The sequence below is a fragment of the Salmo salar genome, chromosome 06 (assembly GCF_965601325.2).
Source record: "Salmo salar chromosome 06, fSalSal1, whole genome shotgun sequence".
NCBI lineage: Eukaryota > Metazoa > Chordata > Actinopteri > Salmoniformes > Salmonidae > Salmo > Salmo salar.
Window position 1 is genome coordinate 45,366,845 of NC_138296.1, and position 26,887 is coordinate 45,393,731.

The 26,887-nt window shown below is 42.4% G+C and overlaps 1 protein-coding gene across 1 annotated transcript; it reads left to right on the forward strand.

Annotated features, from left to right (window-relative positions):
* Positions 1–771: 771 nt before the first annotated feature.
* Positions 772–24,905, forward strand: LOC106607259 (zinc finger protein 652). The gene is made up of 6 exons (XM_014204050.3): positions 772–1,117; positions 7,338–8,840; positions 9,376–9,523; positions 11,023–11,138; positions 19,405–19,549; positions 20,792–24,905. The coding sequence occupies exons 2-6, from the start codon at positions 7,647–7,649 to the stop codon at positions 21,385–21,387; spliced, it is 2,199 nt and encodes a 732-aa protein (XP_014059525.3). The 5' UTR covers positions 772–1,117; positions 7,338–7,646; the 3' UTR covers positions 21,388–24,905.
* The last annotated feature ends 1,982 nt before the right edge of the window (positions 24,906–26,887 follow it).

The following is a 26,887-nucleotide window of genomic DNA, read 5'->3' on the forward strand; positions in this document are numbered from 1 at the left end:
TTGTGTCAATTCTGTATAGAGGTTGAAAGTCCTCCCTAAGCATCTGATTTTGAGGTATACATTGAGACAGAGAACAAACATTGTTAGGCTACCATTGCATAAATACGTACAATGTAGTTTATACACTGATAAAACTAAAGTAGTGGTAGCCAGTTTTAGGTTTATATTTCTGTTTCATATCAGATGTTTTTGTTCTATTGCCTTTCACCTCCTAGCCCAACAGCCTGATATAGGTTGTAGACATTTTAGCACATTTGCATAAAGGAGTTTTTTTTTTTTTTCTGTCTCGTTTACACGGGATGTAAGTATGATTTCCTGTTCGTTTTACACACAGTCATAGTTATGGGCACTACAGTAAATATTAAAATATAATTAACTTATTTGCATGTCCATAATTGGCATACTTCAAATGACAATTACACATTTCAGTACCTAGGTGAGAGGGGAAAGTTGCTAAATATACAGTTGCACATTAAACATTTCGTTTTAAGAGTGGTTACAGACGTGAAGAACAGAGCAGTCAATCTACTGTGTTTGGTTAGTACAGATATCCATCCTTATAGGCTTCTATGTTCAGGAAATGGGCAATGAAAAAAAATGTATAAGGTGAAATACTGTCTCCAACAGAGATCTCCAACATCTGGGCATTGACATTTAGCTGTACATTTCATGCAGTAGTTCGTTTTTTCCAGTAACCGATTCCGTGTGAAATCCAGCTCTGGTTTTCTTATAATTTCCCGGCTAAAGATGGGGACAGACGAGTGCGCGCATCGTGCCCTGTCTGGTTTGGAGGGGAGACGAAAAAATTGTGGCGCGCCTACCCAACCCAGACAGCGGCCTGCCTGTCAGTGCCTGGGATGAGCGAGGTCGGTAACGTTAGTGCGCGCGAGACCTTGTCTGGGCCACGTAGCGATTGATCTACAGTAGCACTGCTAACATATCAGTGTCATACATTCTAAAAATGCATTAGTAAACGCATTTGCAATCAAGCATGCAATAGGATTATCAAACAGTGGTGAACCGCAAGAGTAGCTGGCTCTTTTTGTGCGTCTGCAGCACTCAAGAATCCCTGCAACTCTGATTGCACGAAATGAGAAAGAGGGCGCTCTCACCGAAGGTAAGGTATAATTTATCTACAAGTTACTGTAGATTTTTTAATGTATTTACAAACATGACATTTGTCTACAATGCAAAACAAATGAAGGATTTTCTTGTTTTGGTTATTATCAAGCTAGACTGCTGACAATAAACCGTCATTGAGTATGTAACGAGCTGTGCGCTATCATGCTAGGTTTTTCATCGGGAATAGGATTTTCTTAAAAAAATTATTGTAGCTATGATTGTTGAACAATTTTATTAACAAATAATGACATGTTTAACCTTGTATAAGATTTGATACTGCAAGATTGTATACTGGTGTAAAATATCGGTTTAGCCGATTTATATCTGGGAGGTTTTGGGTTAAAAAAAGTGAAAGTCGTCTGTGATTAGCTAGGATTTGCTAGCTAACGTTAGCCGTGTGCCATGGTAATTCACATTTGCGCTAGCTATGTTGGCTAGTATTATTTCTGGTGAAATGGACAGTGCGTAGCGAGCTTGATTAGCTAGGTAGATATAGTCAAATTGTTTCTGTCTTTTGTTAGTATGTCGATTTCCAACCAATGTAAAATGATAGCTACTGTAAGCTGAATCTACCTTGCTAGTTGTTTGTAACCTAATAAATTAGCTAGCCGAACGGCCTTCCGTCCGACGGTCTTGACCAACCAATGTTTCCTTTTTGTTTAACCCTTTCTTTGCACTTATTTTTTTAAGTTGGTTGTTACCAACAAAACTGCATTCAACCGTGTAACAGTTGTTAATATGCGTTGTTTTGGAGTTTGTAGGGTTCAACTAATATAGCCATGCGTATTTTATCAATTGTTAGTATTTGGAAAATATATCGCGGGTTGGTAAAGTTAGCGCCAAATTGACGTAGCTAGCAAGTTAACCTAGCCAGCCAGCTGGCGAAATGGCTAGCTAGGCCAGATTGATTGCAAGCGAAGCCGAGTTAGCATTCGTGCTAGATAGTCTGTTATGTTTGAGAAGGGGGCAAAGGATTGCTTTGCAGTGTGTCAGCCGTGATTTAGGCCCAGCTGCAGCCGTGCCAATTCTTGCGAAACAAAATGTCAACTTTTATTACAGCACAATATGTCGGTTGTGCAGACGCTTTTATGAGGCGTCTTTTGCCATGCACACGTTCGCTGTGTTGAATATAGCCTAATTTCTAAAACAACAATTAGCTTCCAGTTCCTTCATATCACATTGTCAGACCCAACTTGATAGATAAATGTGTTTGTCAATAGTAGCTAAATGGCAAGCTCTCACGAATGACGGAGACATCTATTTTAAGAGCTTTCAGTATTAGTGTTTTTACTTTAAGGTTGACAGACTTCTCACCTGTCAAAACTGAGACTCACCATGGACCGTCTCATTAGCCTATGTTGTTGCATTTCATCATCCGATCCTTCCCCCTCTTCCTTTCCTGTGTTGTCACAGAGGGCAGTGGTGGAAAAAGTACAACATTCTCATACTTGAGTAAAAGTAAAAATGTCTTAATAGAAAATTACTCAAGTAAAAGTGGAAGTCAACCAGTAAAATACTACTTGAGTAAAAGTTTTTGGTTTGAAATATACTTAAGTATCAAAAGTAAATGTAATTGCTGAAATATACTTCAAGTAAAAGTGTAAATCATTTCAAATTCCTTATAATTAAGCGAACCAGGTTGCATCATTTTCTGGTTTATTTTAATTTACTGATAGCCGGGGGGCACACTCCAACATTCAGACATCATTTACAAACGAAGCATGTGTTTAGTGAGTCCACCAGATCAAAGACATTAGGGATGATAAGTGTGTGAATGTTGATAATTTTCCTGTCCTGCTAAGCATTCAAAAGTACTTTTGGGTATCAGGGAAAATGTATGGAGTAAACAGTATGTTGTTTTCTTTAGGGATGTAGTGAATTACAGATACCACAAAAAAAGACTTAAGTAAAAATACTTGAAATAACTACTTAATTACTTTACAGAGCGAAAAAGAAAAGTAGGCCATGCATTTGGATAGAGTTTAGGACAGAGCAGAGGCTTGTGGAGGTTTAAAGCATGATCGCCTACCGCTGCTGCCCTTCTATCTATACATATAGAAAGCTTAGGCACAAATACCTACAAGGGCATGGGGCTCTCCTCCTGTGCGCAACACAGTAAGCTGGTCTTATGAGTTTGGAGTCAGGAATGTGAACCCTCACACATTTGCCTCAAAGAGAAAGCTCATTAAGTCCACAGACAGAGGGAGGGTGGAATTCAATGATGCAGAATAATGCATTGAAACTAAACCTATGCGAAGGATTCACCTGACACACTTTGATGCATACCCTCGACATGTCACTATATACATGCAATTTACCAACATGAAGTTGCGATTACCAACTGCACAGGATTTGAGCCCATCTTGCAGACACTTTAGATCATTTTTTAAAAACAACTAATTGACCAATGTCAGTTCAAATATTTGAATTCCATTTTTTTTTCTGAGAGGTCATTGCAGACATTGCGCAGTTTCTCTAGAGACAAATCAGATCAAGCCCGAACTGTGCGATGTAGTATGGAGTTGTAGTTTCCAACGGGCCTATATTCTACAAAGTGAGGGATAGAGAGCGGTTGCTTTGCAAGGTATCTCTAACTGAAAATACATGATCTAAGTGATTGACAGTTGGTATTCAGCAGTCATAACAGTATGCCGTATTTACTTTGAAGAACTACTGAAATAGTGATTTTTGTCAAACTGCATAGGCAGCAGCTCTATAGAGATGAGATGACTTGGGATGAAATAATAGTCATCAATTAAAACAAATGTAATATACACAACATAAGTATTTGATTAAAGTAATGTGAATAAATTATGGTTAATAAGTGATAAGCAGTAATGGGTAGTCAATACCTCACAGCAGATTGTATTCATTGTTTTATTCTGTGTTACAGCATTCAACTCACATAATACACAGTGCATTTAATGTATAAAGAAATCATCAAGAAAACGGTTTATTTTTAATAATCAAGCTGAAACAGGACCACCCTCAAAAAGCATGAATCGCTCAGCACTACCAAACTGGAAAAAGCGGAGTCATATACGACCGAATTTACACTGAATTTAACCTCGACATCTGACAAGGTAATCGTACAATTACCACTGATATTGTGAAGTCTGCTCTCTTCCTGCTCACCACATCAAAGGGCTGTGCTCTCTCATTGTGAGTGAAACTCTACTGTGACTCATCTAACTAAGGATTTTTACTAAATACGAGTTGCAGAACCTCAGCTGTCCTGTGTGTGGTTGTGGAACGTTTGCACATGCTCTCTTGGCCCCCCTCCACTCTCTGTTTGATCATGTTAATGACCGGAACAGCACTAAGTTTGTGCAAAGTTGTCATAAGTTCTGGTCCAGTAATTTCTTTGCAAATCTTCACTGAGCAGAACGAATCCTCATTCTTCGGTGTAAGGCACGTGTCAAACTCATTCCACGGAGGGTCGAGTGTCTGCGGGTTTTCACTCCACCCTTGTACTTTATTGAATTAAGGTCACTAATTAGTAAGGAAGTCCCCGCACCTGGTTATGTAGGTCTTAATTGAAAGGAAAAACCAAAAACCTGCAGACGCTCGGCCCTCCGAATGAGTTTGAAACCCTTGGTGTAAGGGTAGGCCTACATCTGCCTGCACTACACATCAGGAAAGCCGTGACTCATTTGACACGCACTCCACTCAGAGGGATCATCAATGCACGGGCCTCTTGTCTTCTTGACCCTACTACATTCCTGTGCATAAGCAGCTGTTAAGAGAGTACAGGGCCTATTGAATTGGTTCTGGCAGATCTAACATCACGTCTGCACATGGGGCAGGAGAGCATCTGAGGGAGTTTTTAATGCTCCGGTAGGTGAGATGAGGTGCTGTATGGCGCACAGTGCTCTCCACTCCCTCCTCTTGTGGTTGTAATGCACCTAAAGCGGTCCAATTCTCAGGAAGTCAACATGCACCGGAAGAAAGGTGGTGGGTGGGGGTGTATTGTTTTGCTTTTGTCTAAATGCCTATGCATGTCTGTCCTCTGATTTAAAAAAAAATATATATATATATATATATAATAATAATAATAATAATAATAATAATTTGTCAACACATAGCAGTAGGCATTTTGTTTGAGTGCTTGCATGTGTGTATTTGAGTCGGTCTGTTCCAGAATTGTACTTCTCGCAACGTAAGTGTAGTGGATAGAGGAGGGGGTGGGCCCAGAGAGTTTGGGACTGTGTGGGGAGCTCAGCCTCAGACACAGTCCAGCGGGCTAGAGTCTGCTGTTAAAGGGCCTCCTTGACTTGATCAGAATCACACTCCACATCATCGGAACAGACTGCTTTTAGACCAGGGCTGGGAGTTGCCAGGGACCTGAAGATACCATATTGTCCCGATACTTAGATACCGATATGTATTGGGATTCTCACGATTCAATATGCATTCCGATTCGGTACTGCAAATGTATTTTTGAAAAAAAAATTTCAATTTGATGTTCCAAACATGTTGCTCACTATATGTCTTCTGCAGAGAGACAAGAGAGCAAGAGAAAATTAGTTTTGATCAGTCATGGTAATAGAAGAGCTGAAAACATGTTCGCTCACTGTTTAAAAAGAAGATGGGGGAACAAACTATAGGATGAAAAATACCAGCGTTTTGGCACAGGTTTCTAGGAGTGTGTGGTGTGTGTGTATGTATGTGTATAGATATAGATCTCTATCTATCTATCTATCTATCTATCTCTATCTATCTATCTCAAATCATTACTTGGAGTCAAAGTATCAGTAATATAGTGATATGTAACTGTACATTTTTCCCCCCATCACTATTGTAGACTGTCTGTAGCAGAATAGTTATGAAATCATTGCTGGTGTGTTCTCTAATATTACTATCTGTCTTGATTATTGCATTGATTTGAAAGCAGCTGTGGACACTCCCTGTTTTGAGTTGGAGGGGGGTGGGGTGGGTTTGCTAATACTTGAGGTGGGTTGTGACGGTTAGACTATATTGGGCCGTTGAGCAGGGGATGTTTGTTGTTTATGAGAAAGGAAATGTTTTTTTCTAGTAGCTCTCGAAGTCGTTGCAAGTCAAGAAACCAACTCCAGTGCTGAGTCAGCGTCCGTGCCCAAGGTCATTTGGGGTCAAACGTACATGTGGAAATAACAAAAAGCTTACATTTGTAGCTATGTCTGACTTACTAGTGTCATATCCTCGAGCGCTGTGCCTCGAAGGTCACTGCCATGACAGTGTTATAGGGGCAGGCAGTAAAAGACCCCTCAAAAGCCAAGTAACAAGAATAAATGCAAGAGCTTCGTTTACATTTCCAAACACTGTCATATACACAAAGTATATTTGGTCTTGGATCACATGCGCTGTGCAGGCTCGCTCAATCACTCACTCACACAGAGAAGCTGATGTACAGTTTCCTGTGGTTGAGCTCGTTTACAACTCCCATACTGTGGTTATTTGGTGCTCTGTAACTGCCACAATAGGTGTGTGTGGGGGTGGGTGACATTTATAGGCGTTAAGGTACGAGTGCAAATCATACATGCATTGACGTTTCACACACCTTCATCAGAGTTCAAGGAGCCAATTGAAATGAGCAAATTGCTTACTTTTTTCAATAAGTTTGTGGAAAGATAGGCCTACATAATTGCCAATTATCATTGCTCCGTCATTTAATCGTTACTGTAAAAGAGACTGTGTTCTCAGTGACTTACCTGGTTAAATAAAGGCAAAGTAAATAAAGCAAAATTGTATATTTCATACCAGCTTACGAATATTGTTATATATGGCAGTGTATTAACTGCTATTGAAATGTGAACGCTGAGATTTAAGTATGGTGGAACTGGTGTTTTGAAAGCCGACATGGAAGATGGGGTTTTCTGATTTAAATGTGACGGTATCATTTAAAAAAAAAAATGACTTAAGATGGCATATATCAAGTCTGGTTAACAAGATGGTGAGATTGATGAAAGATGATTTTGACCTGAAAGCATAAATAGATTGTGAGGAACAGGAGGAGTGTGTTTTGGGGTTAAGTCCTCTCTCACAGAGCTCTGATGCGTGTGGTTTGGATGTTCACACATGCCAGTGAAACAGTTGCGGTGGAACATGTCTCAGTTCACAACGCCTTCCCCCAGGTTTTAGTTTCACATCAGACACACTCACTCTGAGGCAGCACCGCACGCTTGTCACAAAATTCAGCCTAATCTCTTGTTCTCTGTTTTCGCTTGCTCTCCCAGGCGGCAGATTGCAGATGGCTCCTGAAACGAGGCACAGAAGTTCTGACTGCGGCTCAAAGTCCGGCGTGAAGCTCCCCCTCAAGACGGAAGCTTAAAGACTGAAGCCCTAACACACAATATAACGTTGACAGCCTCGAGTGAAGAGACTAACCTGAGAGGCTTCATCTGCAGAGAGACCGACACCTCAGAGGTTGAAGAGCAGACACCCCCAGCTTCCAGAGAAGCTTTGAGAGTCAAGCTCAACAGAAGCCTATGGAACAAAGCTGTAGCAGAATGGCACTCACGGTCTGTCCTCAGTCTTAAGCATGGATGCCCTGTTTGAATCTGGGTGACGCTTTCTTCCCTTCCTCCTTCCTGTCTCCTCAGTGGCGGGAGGGGTGGGGGATTGCTTCCGTTCCCCCTGCCCCTCCTTACAACATAGCGAGGGTACTCTCACAGTTTAAGAATACCAACACTGCTAACAAATCTCTGGCTGTGCTTCAACTAGCACTACTACAGTCTCCCCCTCCCCCACACATGAAATCCTGCCAGAGCCTGAAGGGAGAGGTGTCCAGCCCAGGTGGGATGTCACAGGAGGGGCGCAGAACGCAGCAGGTGGCCCAGTCCTACTACCACTCCCCCACCCCAGACCTGGACCTAGCGGGCAAGCTGTACAAGCGGGAGGGCGGGGGCAAGCCATACTCTGTGCTAGTGGACAACAAGATGGCAGCCAAGACCCCCATGGGTGACCAGACCCCCAGTCAGATGTCCCCGCAGCATGTCACCTCCTCCCAGCAGCAGTACTACAGAGAGGGGACAGTAGGGCAGGAGGGAGGCGCGCAGGGGCCCCAGGCAGGCAATGGGGGCACCTCCGAGGACTCTGAGGAAGAAGAGGAGGAGGAGGAGTCCTTCAAGCGGGAGCAGATCATCGTGGAGGTCAACCTGAACAATCAGACACTTAATGTATCAAAGGGGGACAAGTCCGCCCCCCAAACCGATGCCTCAGAGAGACACTGCAGCGAAGAAGAAGAAGAAGAGGAGGAGGAGGAGGAGGAGGAGGAAGAAGAAGAGGAAGAGGAGGAAGATCTGGAGGAAGAGGAAGAGGAGGAAGAAATAGAGAGCCGCAGAACGAGAGCCAAGAGGGCCCGGCGTGGGGTGGCCCCCGCTACCAGCCAGCCCCGGAGGAAGACCCAGTGCACCGCTCTGAGCACCACCGGCATGACCACCAGGGGCCGACGGAAGAAGACCACCCAGCCGCCCAAGAGGACGCGCCGGACTGCCAGGGAGGGCAAGGGGACCCCCTCCTCAGCTGGCTCTGCCACGGGGGATAAAGCGGATGGGGACGAGCGGGAGACGCTGGCGTGTGAAAAGTGCCCACGCGTCTTCAACACCCGCTGGTACCTGGAGAAGCACATGAACGTCACACACAGACGCATGCAAATCTGTGACAAGTGTGGCAAGAAGTTTGTCCTGGAGAGTGAGCTGGCCTTACACCAGCAGACTGACTGTGAAAAGAACATCCAGGTAAGGAGGAGAGCTGGCGTTTGTCCCAAATGACCCCCTATTCCCTATACAGTGTACTACTTTTGACCAGAGCCATGTGGGGGCCCTGGTCAAAAGTAGTGCGCTGTGTAGGGAAAAGGGGGCCATTTGGGACGCAACCCTGGTCTCTGCTTTTTTAATTAGATGTACAATGTGTTTTTGACCTGAGCAATCAAAACGAGTCCATTGATTAGGTACTTTGGCTACAGTTACGTACCAGGTACAGTGAAACTAAAATCTCAGTTTGTCATCAAGGCCAGATTTCTGGGGTTTGAAGGATGTAAGAAACGATTTGTCCAGCAGAGGGAATCGGAGCGTTAGGAACCAGCCTAGACAGATACTGTTACAGCAGTGTGGGAAATACCATCTGCAGCTCCATACACTGGGATTGTCTCAGCTGCTTCCTCCTGTTCTTGGATTCTGTCAGGGTGTATCGGGGTAAATCACTGTCACAAAACAACAACAATCATCACCTGTTTCATAATGCATTATCTGTGTGTGGTGTTCTGCTGCTCAGTGCGTCTCCTGCAACAAGTCTTTCAAGAAGCTGTGGTCGCTGCACGAGCACATCAAGATTGTGCATGGCTACGCAGAGAAGAAGTTTGCCTGTGAGATCTGTGACAAGAAGTTCTACACAATGGCTCATGTCCGCAAGCACATGGTTGGTAGGTGGACTCCAGTTTGTCTGTTCCTGCTATTCCTGGTAACTCCCAAATGTCCCTAATAGGATATACAGTGCCTTGCAAAAGTATTCATACCCCTTGGATTTCTTCACATTTTATTGTTACAAAGTGGGATTAAAATTGATTTAATTTCAATTTGTCAACAATTTACACAAAATACTCTGTCAAAGTGGAAGAAAATGTGTAATATTTTTTTTTTAACATTTTTATGTATAAGTAAAAAAATATTGTTGTTGCATAAGTATTCAGCTCCCTGAGTCAATACATGTTACAAACACCTTTGGCAGCGATTACAGCTGTGAGTTTTCTTGGCTAAGTCTCTAAGAGCTTTACACACCTTTATTGTGCAATATTAGCCCATTATTCTTCTCATAATTCTTCAAGCTCTGTCAACAGCCATTATCTTGAAAACCAGTATTTGCAGATGTCAAGCATACCCATACCATGATGCAGCCACCACCATGCTTGAAAATAAAGAGGCAGTTACTCAGTGATGTGTTGAATTTGCCCCAAACAAAACAAAGGTTTTGCATTTAGGCCAAAAAGTGTATTCATTTGCAGGATTTCGTTACTGTCCTGTTGCATACAATGGAATATTTGTATTCTTCTTTTCACTGTCATTTAAGTCATTGTTGTGGAGTCACTACAATGTTGTTGAGCCATCTTCAGTTTTCTCCCATCACAGCCATTTTCTCACACCACAGCCATCTCTAACTGTTTTAAAATCACCATGGTAACATCCCTGAGCAGTTTCATTCCTGTCCTGCAGCTCAGTTTAGAAGGACGACTGTATCTGTCTGGGTGGTTTAATACATCATCCACAGCATAATTATTAACTTAGCCATGCTTAAAGAGATATTCAATGTTTGATTTGTTATTGTTACCCATCTACCAATCACTGCCCTTCTTTATGAGGCTTTAGAAAAACTCCCTGGTCTTTGTAGTTGAATCTGTGCTTGAAATGCAAAACTTGACTGAGGGACCTTACATATGTGGTATGTATGGGGGACAGAGGAAGGGTTAGTCATTTTAAAAATCATGTCAACCCCTATTATTTCACACAGAGTGAGTCCATGTAACTTTTATATGATTTTGTTAAGCCACATTTTACTCCTGAACTCATTTAGGCTTGCCTAAACAAAGGGGCTGAATACACGGAATTATTCTTCCACTTTGACATTAGAGTATGTTGAGTCGATTTTTGACAATTAAATCCCACTTTGTAACATTAAAATGTGAAGAAATCCAAGGGGTAGGCATACTTTTGCAGGGCTCTGTACATCATCTCAATTGGAAGTAACTCACTCGCTTGCCTTTCTTGCTCTTTCGTGGAGCTACATTCAGATCTCTCTTTTATTGAGAGAGAAAATAAATACTCTTCGCTTTTGAGCACCATCAAACACTGTTTTAACACCCCAATATCTGTCCCCTGTCCCTCTCTGGTAGTTGTCCTCCTTTAACCTGTTCCTTTCTCTCTGCAGCTCACACTAAGGACATGCCGTTCACCTGTGAGACCTGTGGCAAGTCGTTCAAGCGCAGCATGTCCCTGAAGGTTCACTCGCTGCAGCACTCTGGGGAGAAGCCCTTCCGCTGTGAGGTGAGCTGTTTAGACTTGCAGTCACACTGTCCCTCCCACACTCAAACACAAACAGACTGAAACAGAAGTTTTATTTCACTTTATAGAGTATTGGAAGAGATGGAGACACTGTCAAAAACATAAAGAAAATAAATCCAAAACTGAGGCTTGAAAGCAAAATAAAGATGTTTATTAAAACCATCATGGTGCCCTTCAAAATCATAAATGAAAGGTGACAACAAAACACAAATGTTTCTGCCTCAGGTCATCATTTGGAATCGTCGGCACGCACGTCTGGCTTCTGTTTCAAGAATAATTGCATGTCACATGATCCAGCAAGAAAACACATCAGAACGTCTATGAATCAGTACCTAGTACAATAGAATGCATGATCTAGATTATATACAAAAGCAAACAGAGAAATATCATCAAATATTGATTTTACATATACCACCTGATGATTTCCTCAGAATATATAACACAGGATTGTAATAGAGTAGGGTGCTAGAGAGACCACTAGATGGGGGTAGGAAACACCGATAAGTGACAATATACCAGTTACAGAAACCCTTCAATAACAATTCTTCATTCATGCATGATGGATGGAGAGTTTTTAAATAGAACATCCACCTGCATTCTGTCTGGAGAAGACTAAGTTCAAGATTACTTTATAGAGTGTATACACTTCTTTTTTTTCTCATGAATATTCGTTTTATAAGGACAGTGTTTAACAGAGAATGAATAGTGTTCATGTCCAATGTATTCATATTCGTTTTAGAATCCTTAAATATTGACTTCTAGCTGGTGAGGTTTGAATTGCTAACTCAGACAAATTGGGCAGGATTCAGACAACTATGGGTTGCTTGAACAGAGGAATATGGCCTGCTGTACTGTGACTGCTCCAAAATGGTGATTACTATTGAACCAAGGCACACTTGACTACATATAAACTATCCCTAAATGTTTATGGTCACAGTTGTAGCAACGGCTAGCTGGTGTAAGCAACCAGGTCTAGATGCAACATGTCCATGTCAAACATTAGCAGACCATGAAAACACATGGTGTACAGAATAACTGGAATAAAAATACAGATGGGTGAAGTTGGATTTTTGGACTGTTGACTTTTTTTTGAAGAACCAGTGCAGTCAAAACTGTTTATTCTGTGTTTTGTGCAATATTGTTGAATGACAGCTGATGAAACTAACACTGTAAAAGTGTGAAAACATTTGATAGGTGTTAATTCCTCCGGGTTTTTTTTTTTTCAACCAGCAACTATCTACATAGGACCTTCTAATCAGTGGAGCCCTATACAACAAATCAGGTTTGAGCAGTTAGAGAGGTAACTCTGGTCAACTCTGAGTTCAACTCGGGATAACCAGTACAGCGAGGCTCACCGTTTAGCAAGGCACATTTCTATGGCAAGGAATCCTTCATAACTACCTGCCCCGGGTCAAGTAACTCCATTTATACTGAATGTCTGAGCTGCGAGTTGAGGACCAATAAATTCAGATTCCTTCCCTCTCGCATCATCCCGTTCATGTGAGGAAGATGACTGAATATTCAATTGTAATGTTAAAATACCTATCACATTACACATTTTAGTAACGACAGAATGCATTTGAAACTTCACACGCAGTAAAACTTTTTGTATTACTTAATACAATTATTATAACGTTTGGAGTGGGAGGTGCTTATGCTTTGAAAGGCACAGCAAAGCCGGCATTAAAGATAAAAACAGCACTTTTAAAAGCCCATTTCAGACCATAGTCTGCTAAATTTGCAGTACAACATTTCTTTCAATTAGATTTTGGCACAAATTAAAATGTGGTACCGACTCGCCCATGGATTGATGTTTCAGCATGGTCTCAATGAAGAGTTCGGCATTTACTAGCCATGTGTGACATTTACACGCAGTTATAAGCCTGCTAGAGTTAGTGGCAGGCGGACGAGCAATATCCACCATCATAGTATGGATTAAGCCTGAGCTTGAATGTGAAGCTAACTGAAGCTGGCTAGCCTTAGAAAACCCTGAGTAGATCTAGTTTCCTTCGTAGTATACCCCTCAAGTTTTGCATGGATGGAGTTTTGGTTTGCCTGGTGACATCACTAGGTGGTATAAGTTAATAGACCAATAACAGAGTTCCAACGTTTGCTAATATACAAGATGGCGCCGAGGAACATGGCTGACGTTTTACATTCTCCCAACCAATTGTGCTATTTTGTTAGTTTTTTTGTGTTTTGTGTAACTTATTTTTTAAAGTTGCTGCTACTGTCTCTTATGACGGAAAATAACTTCTGGACATCAGAACAACGATTACTCAACGCGGACTGGAAGAAATGTTTTCCTTTCACGAGTTCTTCGAGAGGGATGTCCTGCATTCACTGGAACAGGCCTTCTGAGAATCCGTAGACGAGCGAGTGGGCTCCCACTGCCATCCGTTCTTCTTGCTAGCGTGCAATCATTGGAGGGTGGAATTGATGACCTACGATTGGGATTGTCCTACCAACGGGACGTCGGGGACAGTGCCATCTTGTGTTTCGCCGAGACGTGGCTGAACAATGATACGGACAATATAGACCTAGCAGGATTTTCCATGCACCTGCAGAACAGAGACGCTACCTCTGATAGACGAGGGGTGGGGGGGTGTCTATTTGTCAATAACAGCTGGTGTGCAATGTCTAATATTAAAGAAGTCTCGAGGTATTGCTCGCCTGAGGTAGAGTACCTTACGATAAGCTGTAGACCACACTATCTACCAAGAGAGTTCTCATCTATATTATTCGTAGCCGTCTATTTACCACCACAGAACGAGGCTGGCACTAAGACCGCTCTCAACCAACTCTATAACGCCATGGGCAAGGGAGAGGGTGCTCACCCAGAAGCAGCACTCCTGGTGGCCGGGGACTTTGATGTGGTTAAACGTATACGTTTTACAATTTTCTTTTTACTAGCATGTCACATGTGCAACCAGAGACAAAAAAATCCTAGACCGCCTTTACTCCACACACAGAGATGCATACAATGCTCTCCCTTGCCCTCCATTTGTCAAATCTGACAATAATTCTATCCTCCTGATTCCTGCTTACAAGCAAAAACTATAGCTGGAAGTTCCAGTAACTCGTTTAGAACAGTCTGACTGAGCGGTGATAGGCAACAGCAGGCTCATAAGTATTCATTCTAACTTTACTGCATTTGCCAGCAACTCTTAGCAATGCTTGAATCACAGCGCTGTTTATGACTTCAAGCCTATCAACTCATGAGATTAGGCTGGCAATACTAAAGTGCCTATTAGAACATCCAATAGTCAACGGTATATGAAATACAATTGGTATAGAAATAGTCGACGCTTCATAATACCTATAATAACTACAACGTAAAACTTCTTAACTGGGAATATTGAACCACCATCATATGTTCTGAGCAAGGAACTTAAATGTTAGCTTTTTTTGCATGGCACATTGCACTTTTACTTTCTTCTCCAACACTGTGTTTTTGCATTATTTAAACCAAATTGAGCATGTTTCATTATTTATTTGCGACTAAATAGATGTTATTTATGCATTATATTAAGTTAAAATAAAAGTGTTCATTCAGTATTGTTGTAATGGTCATTATTACAAATATATATGCACATGGGGGCAAAGATTGTACTTTTTTGGATAAATATCCTCTGGTCTGATGAAACAAAAAATAGAACTGTTTGACCATAATGACCATCGTTATGTTTGGAGGAAAAAGGGGGAGGCTTGCAAGCCGAAGAACACCATCCCAACCATGAAGCACAGGGGCGGTAGCATCATGTTGTGGGGGTGCTTTGCTGCAGGAGGGACTGGTGCCCTTCACAAAATAGATGGCACCATGAGGATGGAAAATTATGTGGATATATTCAACCAACATCTCAAGACATCAGTCAGGAAGTTAAAGCTCAAATGGTCTTCCAAATGGACAATGGAAGCATACTTCCAAAGTTGTGGCAAAATGGCTCAAGGACAACAAAGTCAAGGTATTGGTGTGGCCATCACAAAGCCCTGACCCCAATCCTATAGAAAATTTGTGGCAGGACTGAAAAAGCATGTGTGAGCAAGGAGGCCTACGAACTTGACTCAGTTACACCAGCTCTGTCAGGAGGAATGGGCCAAAATTCACCCAACTTATTGGGTGAAGCTTGTGGAAGGCTACCCGAAACGTTTGACCCAAGTTAAATAATTTAAAGGCAATGCTACCAAATACTAATTGAGTGTATGTAAACTTCTGACCCACTGGGAATGTGATGAAAGAAATATATCATGAAATAAATAATACTCTGCTATTATTCTGACATTTCACATTCTTAAAATAAAGTGGTGATCCTAACTGACCTAAGACAGGGAATTTTTACCAGGATTAAATGTCAGGAATTGTGAGTTTAAATGTATTTGGCTAAGGTGTATGTAAACTTCTGTCTTCAACTGTGTGTGTATGTATAATCTGAATCGGCCGATTAATCGGTATCGGCTTTTTTTGGTCCTCCAATAATTGGTATCGGCGTTGAAAAATCATAGTCGGTCAACCTCTAGTTCCAATATATCCAATAACAACAGTATTTGTTTTAAGCTGTTTTCTAGTGACAATTATTTGGACACATCCATAACAATGAGGTAATGTGGCGCAATTTCGCCTGGCATAGAAAATTTGCTCTCTCGTCAGGAAACTATTGTTCAGAGAAGCTAGTCAACAACACAGCTAACACAATCACTTCAAACTGAAGCAGGAAAGACTGCAAACTAGCTGCACTTTGTGTCTTTTTACCTTTTCTCAATTTACATTTCTTTGTATATATCCATAAAATGATACCAACCGATTTCGACTGACTGAGAAACGCTGCCGTCCTGACTCCTGACATGTTCTTTACTATGAGACACCTGTGGTGGCCATGCTGGTTAAGTGTGCCTTGAATCAGTGTCACCAGCAAAGCACCCCCACCTCCTCCATGCTTTACGGCGGGAAATACACATGCGGAGATCATCCGTTCACCCACACCGCGTCTCACAGACATGGCGATTGGAACCAAAAATCTCCAATTTGGACTCCAGACCAAAGGAGACATTTCCACCGGTCTAATGTCCATTGCTCGTGTTTCTTGGCCCCAGCAAGTCACATCTTCTTATTGGTGTCCTTTAGTAGTGGTTTCTTTTAGAGGTCGACCGATTATGATTTTTCGATACCGACTATTGGAGGACCAAAAAAAGCCGATACCGATTTTAATCGGCCGATTTAAAAAAAAAATATATATATATATATATATATATAATTTTTTTTTAAATAAAAAAAAAAACTTCTATTTTTTATCGTACTTATTATTTATTTATTTTATTTTTTCTAATAATTACAATTACAACAATACTGAATGAACACTTATTTTAACTTAAGATGATACATAAATAAAATCAATTTAGCCTCAAATAAATAATGAAACATGTTCAATTTGGTTTAAATAATGCAAAACAATGTGTTGAAGAAAGTAAAAGTGCAATATGTTCCATGTAAAAACCTAAGGTTTAAGTTCCTTGCTCAGAACATGAGAACATATGAAAGCTGGTGGTTCCTTTTAACATCAGTCTTCAATATTCCCAGGTAAGAAGTTTTAGGTTGTAGTTATTATAGGAATTATAGGACTATTTCTCTCTATACGATTTGTATTTCATATACCTTTGACTATTGGATGTTCTTATAGGCACTTTAGTATTGCCAGTGTAACAGTATAGCTTCCGTCCCTGTCCTCGCTCCTACCTGGGCTTGAACCAGGAACACATCGACAAAAGCCACCCTCGAAGCAGTGTTACCCATGCAGAGCAAGGGGAAACAACTACTCCAAGTCTGAGCGAGTGACGTTTGAAACGCTATTAGCGCGCACCCCGCTAACTAGCTAGCCATTTCACATCGGTTACACCAGTCTAATCTTGGGAGTTGATAGGCTTGAAGGGGTGGGTATAATTTGTGGAACGTTCCAACAGGAATCTGTTCCAAAAAAACGTAAAGTAAAAGGTTGCCAACCAACAACGCATACAAAGTAGCAACGCATACAAACCTAGCTAACTAGCTGCCGAATAGGCATCAACTCACCACGTAGCTTATTCTTAATGTTTGTCCATAGGCAACCAGAGTGAGGACAGACATTTTTCGGAATAAACGTGATGAGTGAAAAACGCAATGAAATAGACCACTCACTACCCAGTATCTTATTCTGCCGCTATACAACTTTGTATGCATTGTTTTTTGGCAACCTTGTTATTTACGAAGTTTTTGGAATAGATTCCTGTTGGAACGTTCCACAAATTATACCCACCCGGCTTGAAGTCATAAACAGCTTGAAACACAGCGAAGAGCTGCTGGCAAAACGCACGAAAGTGCTGTCTGAATGAATGCTTACGAGCCTGCTGGTGCCTACCATCGCTCAGACTGCTCTATCAAATCATAGACTTAATTATAACATAATAACACACAGAAATACGAGCCTTTAGTTTCCGGATTCGACCATATTAATGACCTATCATCTCATCTCGTGGAGTGCAATGTAAGGCAGGCGGTTAGAGCGTTGGACTAGTAACCAAGGTTGCAAAAAACGAATCCCCCCTGAACAAGGCAGTTAACCCCCGTTCCTAGGCCGTCATTGAAAATAAGAATGTGTTCTTAATCTGACTTGCCTAGTTAAATAAAGGTGTAAACAAAACAAAAAAAAAACGATTACCGATTGTTATGAAAACTTGACGTCTAGTTTCTTTGCAGCAATTCGACCATGAAGGCCTGATTCACACAGTCTCCTTTGAAGAGTTGGTGTTGAGATGTGTCTGTTACTTGAACTCTGAAGTATTTATTTGGGCTGCAATTTCGGAGGCTTGTAACTAATGAACTTACCCTCTGCAGCAGAGGTAACTCTGCGTCTTCCTTTTCTGTGGCAGTCCTCATGAGAGCCAGTTTCATCATAGAACTTGATGGTTTTTGCGACTGCACTTGAAGAAACATTCAAAGTTCTTGAAATGTTCCGGATTGACTGACCTTCATGTCTTAAAGTAATGATGGACTGTTGTTTCTCTTTGCTTATTTGAGCTGTTCTTGTCATAATATGGACTTGGTCTTTTATCAAATAGGGCTAACTTCTGTATACCACCCTTAACTTGTCACAACACAACTGATTGGCTCAAATGCATTAAGAAGGAAAGAAATTTCACAAATGAACTTTTAACAAAGCACACCTGTTAATTGAAATGCATTCCAAGTGACTACCTCATAAAGCTGGTTGAGAGAATGCCAAGAGTTTGCAAAGCTGTCATCAAGGCAAAGGGTGGCTACTTTGAAGAATATAAAATATGTTTGACACTTTTGGTTACTACATGATTCCGTATGTGTTATTTCATAGTTTTTATGTCTTCACTATTATTCTACAATGTAGAAAAGAGTCAAAGTAAATAAAAACCCTTGAATGAGTAGGTGTTCTAAAACTTTTGACCGGAAGTGTACGTGCCTGTGTCGGGTCTAAACTGCCACTACAAATAATGAAGTGGCCATTTAGGTGTTCAATTACATGTAGTAGTAGTAGTAGTATTAAGAGCAAAGTCATTTTCAGTTTGAATATTGCCTCTTAAAAAGCCACGGTATTCCTTACAAAAAGGAGCCGTTTGCGGCTTCATTGTAACGTTTTGGAATGTTTATTCAAATTGTTCCACTAAAATTGATACTAAATAACATGTTCGGGGGAAACAAAACCCTTGTTGAACTCACCTCAGGTGTTCGTCTGCATACCCAGCATTCTGGTTTATAGGACATTTCTGTAGGAAGCAGGTACCACCTCCCCCAGGGGGGGCTTCTGTGTGGCCAACCACAAAGGGAGGAAGGTTGTCTGGGAACATGTGGTTGGTTGGATTGGTGGTGCTGTGGGGGGCTCCATGTGGTTAAATAAAGCAACTCCACTAACGTGTCATTACATTGTTATTAAAGAGTATTGCAGACCCAGTACTGCGTAGTGGGCTCCTTCTTCCACTGCATCTGTGTTAGGTATATATTATGTGTGTTTATGTAAGTATTATGTGTATATTATTATATAGTAGCCTTTATGAATTTCCATTCCAGGCATGATTTGTGTATGTGCTATGTAGTCTAAATGGCTACGTCTCAAACGCCACCATATTTCCATATATAGTGCACTACTACCCCCTATGGGTCCTGGTCAAAAAGTAGTGCAGTTACTAGGGAATGGGGTGCTGTTTGGGACACCCTAAATGTCTTTCTCTCCTCCCTGTCTCCCTATAGAACTGTGCTGAGAGGTTCCAGTATAAGTACCAGCTACGCTCCCACATGAGCGTCCACATCGGACACAAGCAGTTCATGTGTCAGTGGTGTGGCAAGGACTTCAACATGAAGCAGTACTTTGACGAGCACATGAAAACGCACACCGGTGAGACAGTGAACACACACAGCTGTTTACACTCACACACTCACTGAGGAATTTGTTTGACACAAACGTGCAATTACAAAGCACACCCTCAAGGACCTATTCCTATAAAAGCCTTTTTAACTTTTTCCGGTCATCAAAATGTTTTGAAACCAAATATTCAGACACTAGTCTTCCAATAATGTTAGAAGCCAGACCTCTTCAGTCTTCAACATTCGGAAATGCTCCCTGACCAAAGCCATCCCAATTACTGGAGAGTCTGCATGGCCTTCAGTCTTGATCCCTAGTCAGCCAGTGAGTCTCCGTAGATGCTCTATAAACAGGGCGTCCCAAGACAAGCGGTACTGAGACCTTGCCCGGTCTACATAATGAGAGGGTGGCAAAACATCAGTGGTGCGTCTCCTCCATGTCTACTTATAATGACTACCCTGACTCATTCTATATTACATCTTGCGTTTTCTCCCCTGCCGCAGGCCTGTTCTTTTTCAGTCTTTATGTAATCTCTCCCTCCCTAGTGTGGCTGGATTCCCTGCACTCTGCCCTGGTGGTTATTTTTGTATGGTGTAATAATTTGACCCTCTCTCCCGGGCCACCGCTGACCAATTTGGCCTCGTGGTCGGAGACACACCCAGTGACGCCTTGTAATGCACGCTCTTCTCCTTCTTCGTCCTTCTTTCTTCTTCCCCCAAGGTTTATCCTTTCCTCTGGAACTTACCTACTTCACAGAAGTTGCAGGACATTAACACAAGGCTCCAGTATAATTTGTCACAATTAAATGATCCACTGTCATACCGTAAATGGTTTACCGGAGCCTCTCAGGAATAAAAACTGCAGCTCAGATTAAAGCTGAGAGTTGCTTTGAGTATGCTGTGTATGCTGTGTATGCTGTGTATGGGGGCGGTAACGGGTACACTGAATGAAAGGGTAATGAGAGCAGCTCTCGAATGGACAGCCATTGTTCATTTTCACATCTCATCCCAAAGTGTAAACTGGCATCGCTGAGTGGGTGGTTAGACAGCAATGACCCCTAGTACTCTCCTACAGGGACCCTGTCTGATTGCAAAGTTAACTTGTTCATGAAGTTCAGAGAGCTTTAATCAGCACAGGACCAAAAAGGGTTGCCAGGTTGTATATTATTCTTCTCATGCGTGAAGTTCTGTGACGTGTGAAAGTGAAACTAATTGGGGTGATTTAGTCCCTGACTCTCCTCTCTCTCGCTCTCTCCTTTCTCTCCGTCCCCTGCAGGAGAGAAGCCGTTCATCTGTGAGATCTGTGGGAAGAGCTTCACCAGCCGGCCCAACATGAAGCGCCACCGCCGCACCCACACAGGAGAGAAGCCCTACCCCTGCGAGTTGTGTAGCCAGCGCTTCCGCTTCTCCAACATGCTCAAGGCCCACAAGGAGAAGTGCTTCCGGGTCACCAGCCCTGTGACTCTGCAGGCCAGCAGCCTGCCTCTCCACCTCTCTGCCCCCTCCTCCTCTGGCCCCGGCCCGGCCCTCGCCCCCTCAGCTGCCGCCACCTCCGCCCCTCTGGGCCTCAGCCCGGCAGGAGGGGCTCTTCCCCCACGCGCCCCCGTGGGACACGCCACCTTCTCCCACCTGCACATGACCCCCTCTCACCATCTCCCTCACCACCACACGTCGCAACAGCAGCAGCACCACCCCGGCACGCCCCTGCCACCACCCCCTCTCCCCCACCACCACCTGCCTGTGCCCCCTGTCTCCCCTCCCCCCGCCCTCTTCAAGAGCGAGCCCCTCACCCACTGTGGGCAGGAGGACAGCAGCTACCTGCGTTACATGGCACCGCAGGACAAAGGGCCTGGGGCCCCCCAGCATCACTGAACCCTATGTGGGCCCTGGGTTCCAGGCCTGCCTGCCACGCCTCGATTACCCCCACCCCAACTCTCCCTGGCCCCTGGTGTGGAACGGCCCCTCGAAGACTGATAGGAACAAGACACTCAGTACACACCAGTGTGTGTGTGGGAGAGGGTGAGGGATACAGGCAGGTACACTTTCAGTCTACACTTTAGATAAGTGAGTGACCCACTTAGCTAGAGACCCAAGTCAACTGACACAGATTTTACAACCTCTTTGCTCATATCTTTTCTTGTGAAAATATTCTTCAAAAATCCTGTGTTCTTAGACAGCCTGCCTCCCATGGTAGAAGGCTGTGTGTGTGTGTGTGTGCCGGTATGTGAGTTATCCCTTGTTTGTGTACATTTTATCCTCTCCACTGACAGCTGCTAATGTCATTATTCTACTAGTGTTTCCTTATCCAGGTAGCGGGTCAGAACAGATCCATTTCATCAACTTAGTCCTTCACGTCGACTGACTTAAACAACGGTTGCACAATTCGGGGGAGTTGTAAGTCCTGGTCCTAAGGCTGACCCGTAGGATCATGGGGTCACCAAGGTATTGTTGAATGTTTACCATCCTGGTGCCAACTGGGTCTCCCACTGTCTCCCTAAGGAATTCCACACTGGCTCTACCAGCAGTAGGCCAGGAATCACTGCCATAGGTCACAGTGGGGAGGTTAGAAAATGCCTGTTAGTGCTACTACTAGTCTGTTGCAACAGAGATTCTGCTTAATTGGTGCTTTCCATTGCAGTACTACACACAGTTCTATACATAGGCTAGGTCTCGTAACATCTGGAGTGTAATGTAACAGTGTGGGATTGGTTGTGTTGTTGTGATGCAGTTCTGGGATTTGTCTTCTTGACTGACATGCAGCCTTAGAGCTGACACGGTCAGACGTTCCCAACAGAACCAAACTGACGAACCTGAACGTGCCGTCATGTATACACACACGCTTCAAAAAGCAGTATGTCATCACTGGTCTCACTTCACACAAAATGCTTGTCAAGAGATTCTTTTTTATTTTTTTGTCTTCTGTAATCAAAACAGTTAAATACCGCCACTGTGACGGGTTATCACATACGACCCAACCTGGACCTCGCATGTCTCTCTCTTTCTGTCTCTCGCTCGCTTTCTCTTTCTCTCTTTCTTTCTCTGTCTCTCGCTCCTCTGTCTCTCTCGCTTTCTTTTTCTCTCTTTCTTTCTCTGTCTCTCGCTCCTCTGTCTCTCGCTCGCTTTCTCTTTCTCTCTTTCTTTCTCTGTCTCTCGCTCCTCTGTCTCTCTCGCTTTCTTTCTGTCTCTCGCTACTCTGTCTCTCCCGCTGCTGCTGCTGAGATAATACGGGTCACCCTGTAAAAGGTCATTAAAACACAAGGTTCTGACTTTTTCAGCACAACTCTTAACTGAAAAATCTGTGTTTTTCCAACCAGCCTATCTTCCACAGCTTGGTGTGGAGCAGGACACTTTTTGTTGTTGTAATGTAACGGTTTGTTCTCTTTAGTGTTACATATACTGTATAAGGTTACACAAACATTGAGGCCCTGTCACACACATGGGCAAATAATGATGAATCAAAACATGTTGAATGTTGCCTAGATGTAGTGATATGGGCTAACGGTTTAGCAATCAAATGTGTTATTTTCGAGTAATATTTTCTGGAAATATGCTACATTCAGTTTCAGACTGAAGAATTGTTCTCATCTCGCTCTGAACATACTGTTGAGTGATAGTCATAGGAAAGGTCAGAGGGTATGTCTAACATGCGTTTCAATTTCTGGTGTAGATACATTTACTCAAGTTGTACATTTACTCAAAGAAATCACATTTGGATATGTAACCTTTTTATTGTGTGAATGTTCCGCTGTCCCATTGTATGATATTCTGACAGTCCGGTTGTTGTTAGTATTGATGAATGACCGAGAGAGATTCTGTCTTGTCAGATTGTTGGTAGTGGGTTGTAGGGTGAAGGAGGGCGGACAACATCCTGTCTGGGACTGTTATCAGATAAGTCTCAGTGTTTAGGAGCAACATTAAGGTGTGTGTTTGTCTCAGTAATGGCAAAATGGAAACCCTCTGGTGCCATTGTAACAAAAGCTGCTTTTACATAGTCTGGCCCTGGCCATGTTCTTTCTGTCGTTCAACTCTCTGGGTCTCTCCCTCTGTGCACTTCCCTGCTAATGCCGTGCCATCTGTTGAAGGGGGTTCTGAGGGTGATTTTTGTACACACACAGACAAGAATATGTCTGACATGTTTCTGTGGATTGACACAATGGGTATAGCGTAGTGGTTCAGGCTGAGTGGTGGATCAGGTTACTGTTTGTATATTGGGAGAAACTGAAGAGGAACAGTAGCAGTCTATTAGCAAGTCCCTGTACCACCTTGAGTTGCGGGTATTTGGCCCATTGGATTTGGTTTAACAGATGCCCCCCGTCCAGAGAGCTACAACCATTCTGCCATTACTGTGGGTCTGTTAGTTGGGCCTCTGTATCAGCTTAACCATGAGTTACTTACTGTTTTTCATGGCGTTTCAATATGAGGCTTTTTATTTCAGCTTTTTTTTACGTTCGTTTTAAAAAGCTTTTCCATTTGTGTGTATCCTCTGCACTTTACTTCTGCGTGAGCGAGTCGATGTGAAGGGAGGGACTGACGATGCATTGTGTGAGTGAAGTGATGTGTTGGGTCATGGAGGAGGGAGGTGGTTGGTTTGGTGAGTGGCTGTTTGAGTAAGGAAAAGGAGGAGAATCAATCTGGAGGTGGATAGCGTGGAAGGGACCATGGCATAAGGAAATGTTTTGTTTAGTTCATATATTTGTTGAATTTTTTTTCCTGTAAGTCAATAGACTGGCTCTAATATGGACTCCCAAAGAGTGATCGAGTAGTGTTGCTCCTCCTGCTTTGGCGATTTTTACACTAGCCCCTCCCTGCTTCATCTGATCTGAAATACATTGAGGTGTTTGTCTGCCTCATATCCAGAGGTTCCTCTTTGTTGCATAACATTTTCTCTTCCGATTTACTGTATGATTCTCCTCCTTTCGTATTTGTTATATAGAATGCACTTTTGACTAAAATCCTGGCTAGTTAAGAAAAATAACAATGTATATTCTTTAAAGATGTTTAAAAAAAAAAAAAAAAAACTATATACTTTTTCCCCTCATGTATTTTTAACCACTTAATGTAGCATTGCATATTTTATTATTGTGAGTATCTGGTACAAAATTGTGCAGCTTTATACTGTCCTGGGGGGGGGGGGGGGGTTTATGTTTGTTTTTGGAGATTGAGGAGAAGTTGTAATGTTGGGCCTTTTTTAATAATGTACATTTAACAGACTCTGCTAACTTTCAGAAGTAAAAAACGAGTAGCCATAATTATCACATATTTGTGTGCTGTCGTGTGTTCTTCTCTGTCAGATCCTATGTGGTATTGGTAGCTTCATGTGCATTTGACAACTAATCTTTGCATTAATGGTATCCTGTTCTCACAGCTAATGGAATAAAATTTCAGTCTCAGCTAGGGCTGCACAATTATTCGAGTTATTATAGAAATTGCAATATTGACATGTGCAATAGGCTGCAATTTATTCTTAAATGCCATGAATGTAACGTTCAAATGTAATGAGGGTCCCCTGGGAAACTGACCAACACTGGTTCCTAACCTGTCACAACAACTTCTACATTTTACATTACATTTTAGTCATTTAGCAGACGCTCTTATCCAGAGCAACTTACAGTAGTGAATGCATACATTTAATTTCATGATTTTTTTTTCGTACTGGCCCCCCGTGGGAATCGAACCCACAACCCTGGCGTTGCAAACACCATGCTCTACCAACTGAGCCACATGGAAGGCTACTGTACCTTGCTTGTTCTTTAGTTGTCATGCCAAACTACACTAAGCATAGAATCGGAATACTATTTTTATTTCTCTGATTCCAACAGTTTACCAAAGTGTTTTGATCTAAATTGCAAGTTAAATCATAATCGCAATATTTGTTAAATATTGTGCAGCCCTAGTTTCAGCCCTACATCACATTGTCTTTTGCAACGGTGACCACAGGAGTCTTGTATACAGACAGGTCACAACTGAGGAAGTGCATCATGTTCACTAAGAATGTGGCAAAAAAATAAATATTTTACCCCCCCAATTGAATGGATGGTTTAACCAGCCATTTTGAGTCAGACTGATAATATTTAAAAACAAAATACTGTACAATCAGTCCTGCACTAAACAAATCCATCACCAAGGTGGAAAGCTGTGGTTGAAGTTGTGCACCATGTTGAGAACCAAAAGTGGGTTTGCCGCCAAGCCTTTATTTTATTTTTAAAATTTTATTTAACCAGGTAGGCCAGTTGAGAACAAGTTCTCATTTACAACTGCGACCTGGCCAAGATAAAGCAAAGCAGTGTGACAAAAACAACAGCGTTACACATAAACAAATGTACAGTCAAAAACACAACAGAAAAATCAATGTACAGTGTATGCAAATGTAGAAGATTAGGGAGGTAAGGCAGTAAAGGCCATAGAGGTGAAATAATTACAATTTAGCATTAACACTGGAGTGATAGATGTGAAGATGATAATGTGCAAGTAGAGGTACTGGGGTGCAAAAGAGCAAGAGGGTAAGTAATAATATGGGGATGAGGTAGTTGGGTGTGCTATTTACATATTGGCTGTGTACAGGTATAGTGATCAGTAAGCTGCTCTGATAGCTGATGCTTAAAGTTAGAGGGGGAGATATAAGACTCCAGCTTCAGTGATTTTTTTTATTTTTTTATTAATTTTTTATTTTTATTTTTTGCAATTTGTTCAAGTCACTGGCAGCAGAGAACTGTAAGGAAAGGCGACCAAAGGAAGTGTTGGCTTTGGGGATGACCTGTGAAATATACCTGCTGGGGTGCGTGCTACGGGTGGGTGTTGCTATGGTGATCAGTGAGCTGAGATAAGGTGGGGCTTTACCTAGCAAAGACTTATAGATGACCTGGAGCCAGTGGGTTTGGTAACAAATATGTAGTGAGGGCCAGCCAACGAGAGCATACAGGTTGCAGTGGTGGGTAGTATATGGGGCTTTGGTGACAAAACGGATGGCACTGTGATAGACTACATCCGGTTTGCTGAGTAGAGTGTTGGAGGCTATTTTGTAAATGACATCGCCAAAGTCAAGGATCGGTAGGATAGTCAGTTTTACGAGGGTATGTTTGGCAGCGTGAGTGAAGGAGGCTTTGTTGCGAAATAGGAAGCCGATTCTAGATTTAATTTTGGATTGGAGATGCTTAATGTGAGTGGAAGGAGAGTTTACAGTCTATCCAGACACCTAGGTATTTGTAGTTGTCCACATATTCTAGGTCAGAACCGTCCAGAGTAGTGATGCTAGTCGGGTGGGAGGGTGCGGGCAGCAATCAGTTGAAGAGCATGCATTTAGTTTTACTAGCATTTAAAAGCAGTTGGAGGCCATGGAAAAAGTGTTGTATGGCGTTGAAGCTCATTTGGAGGT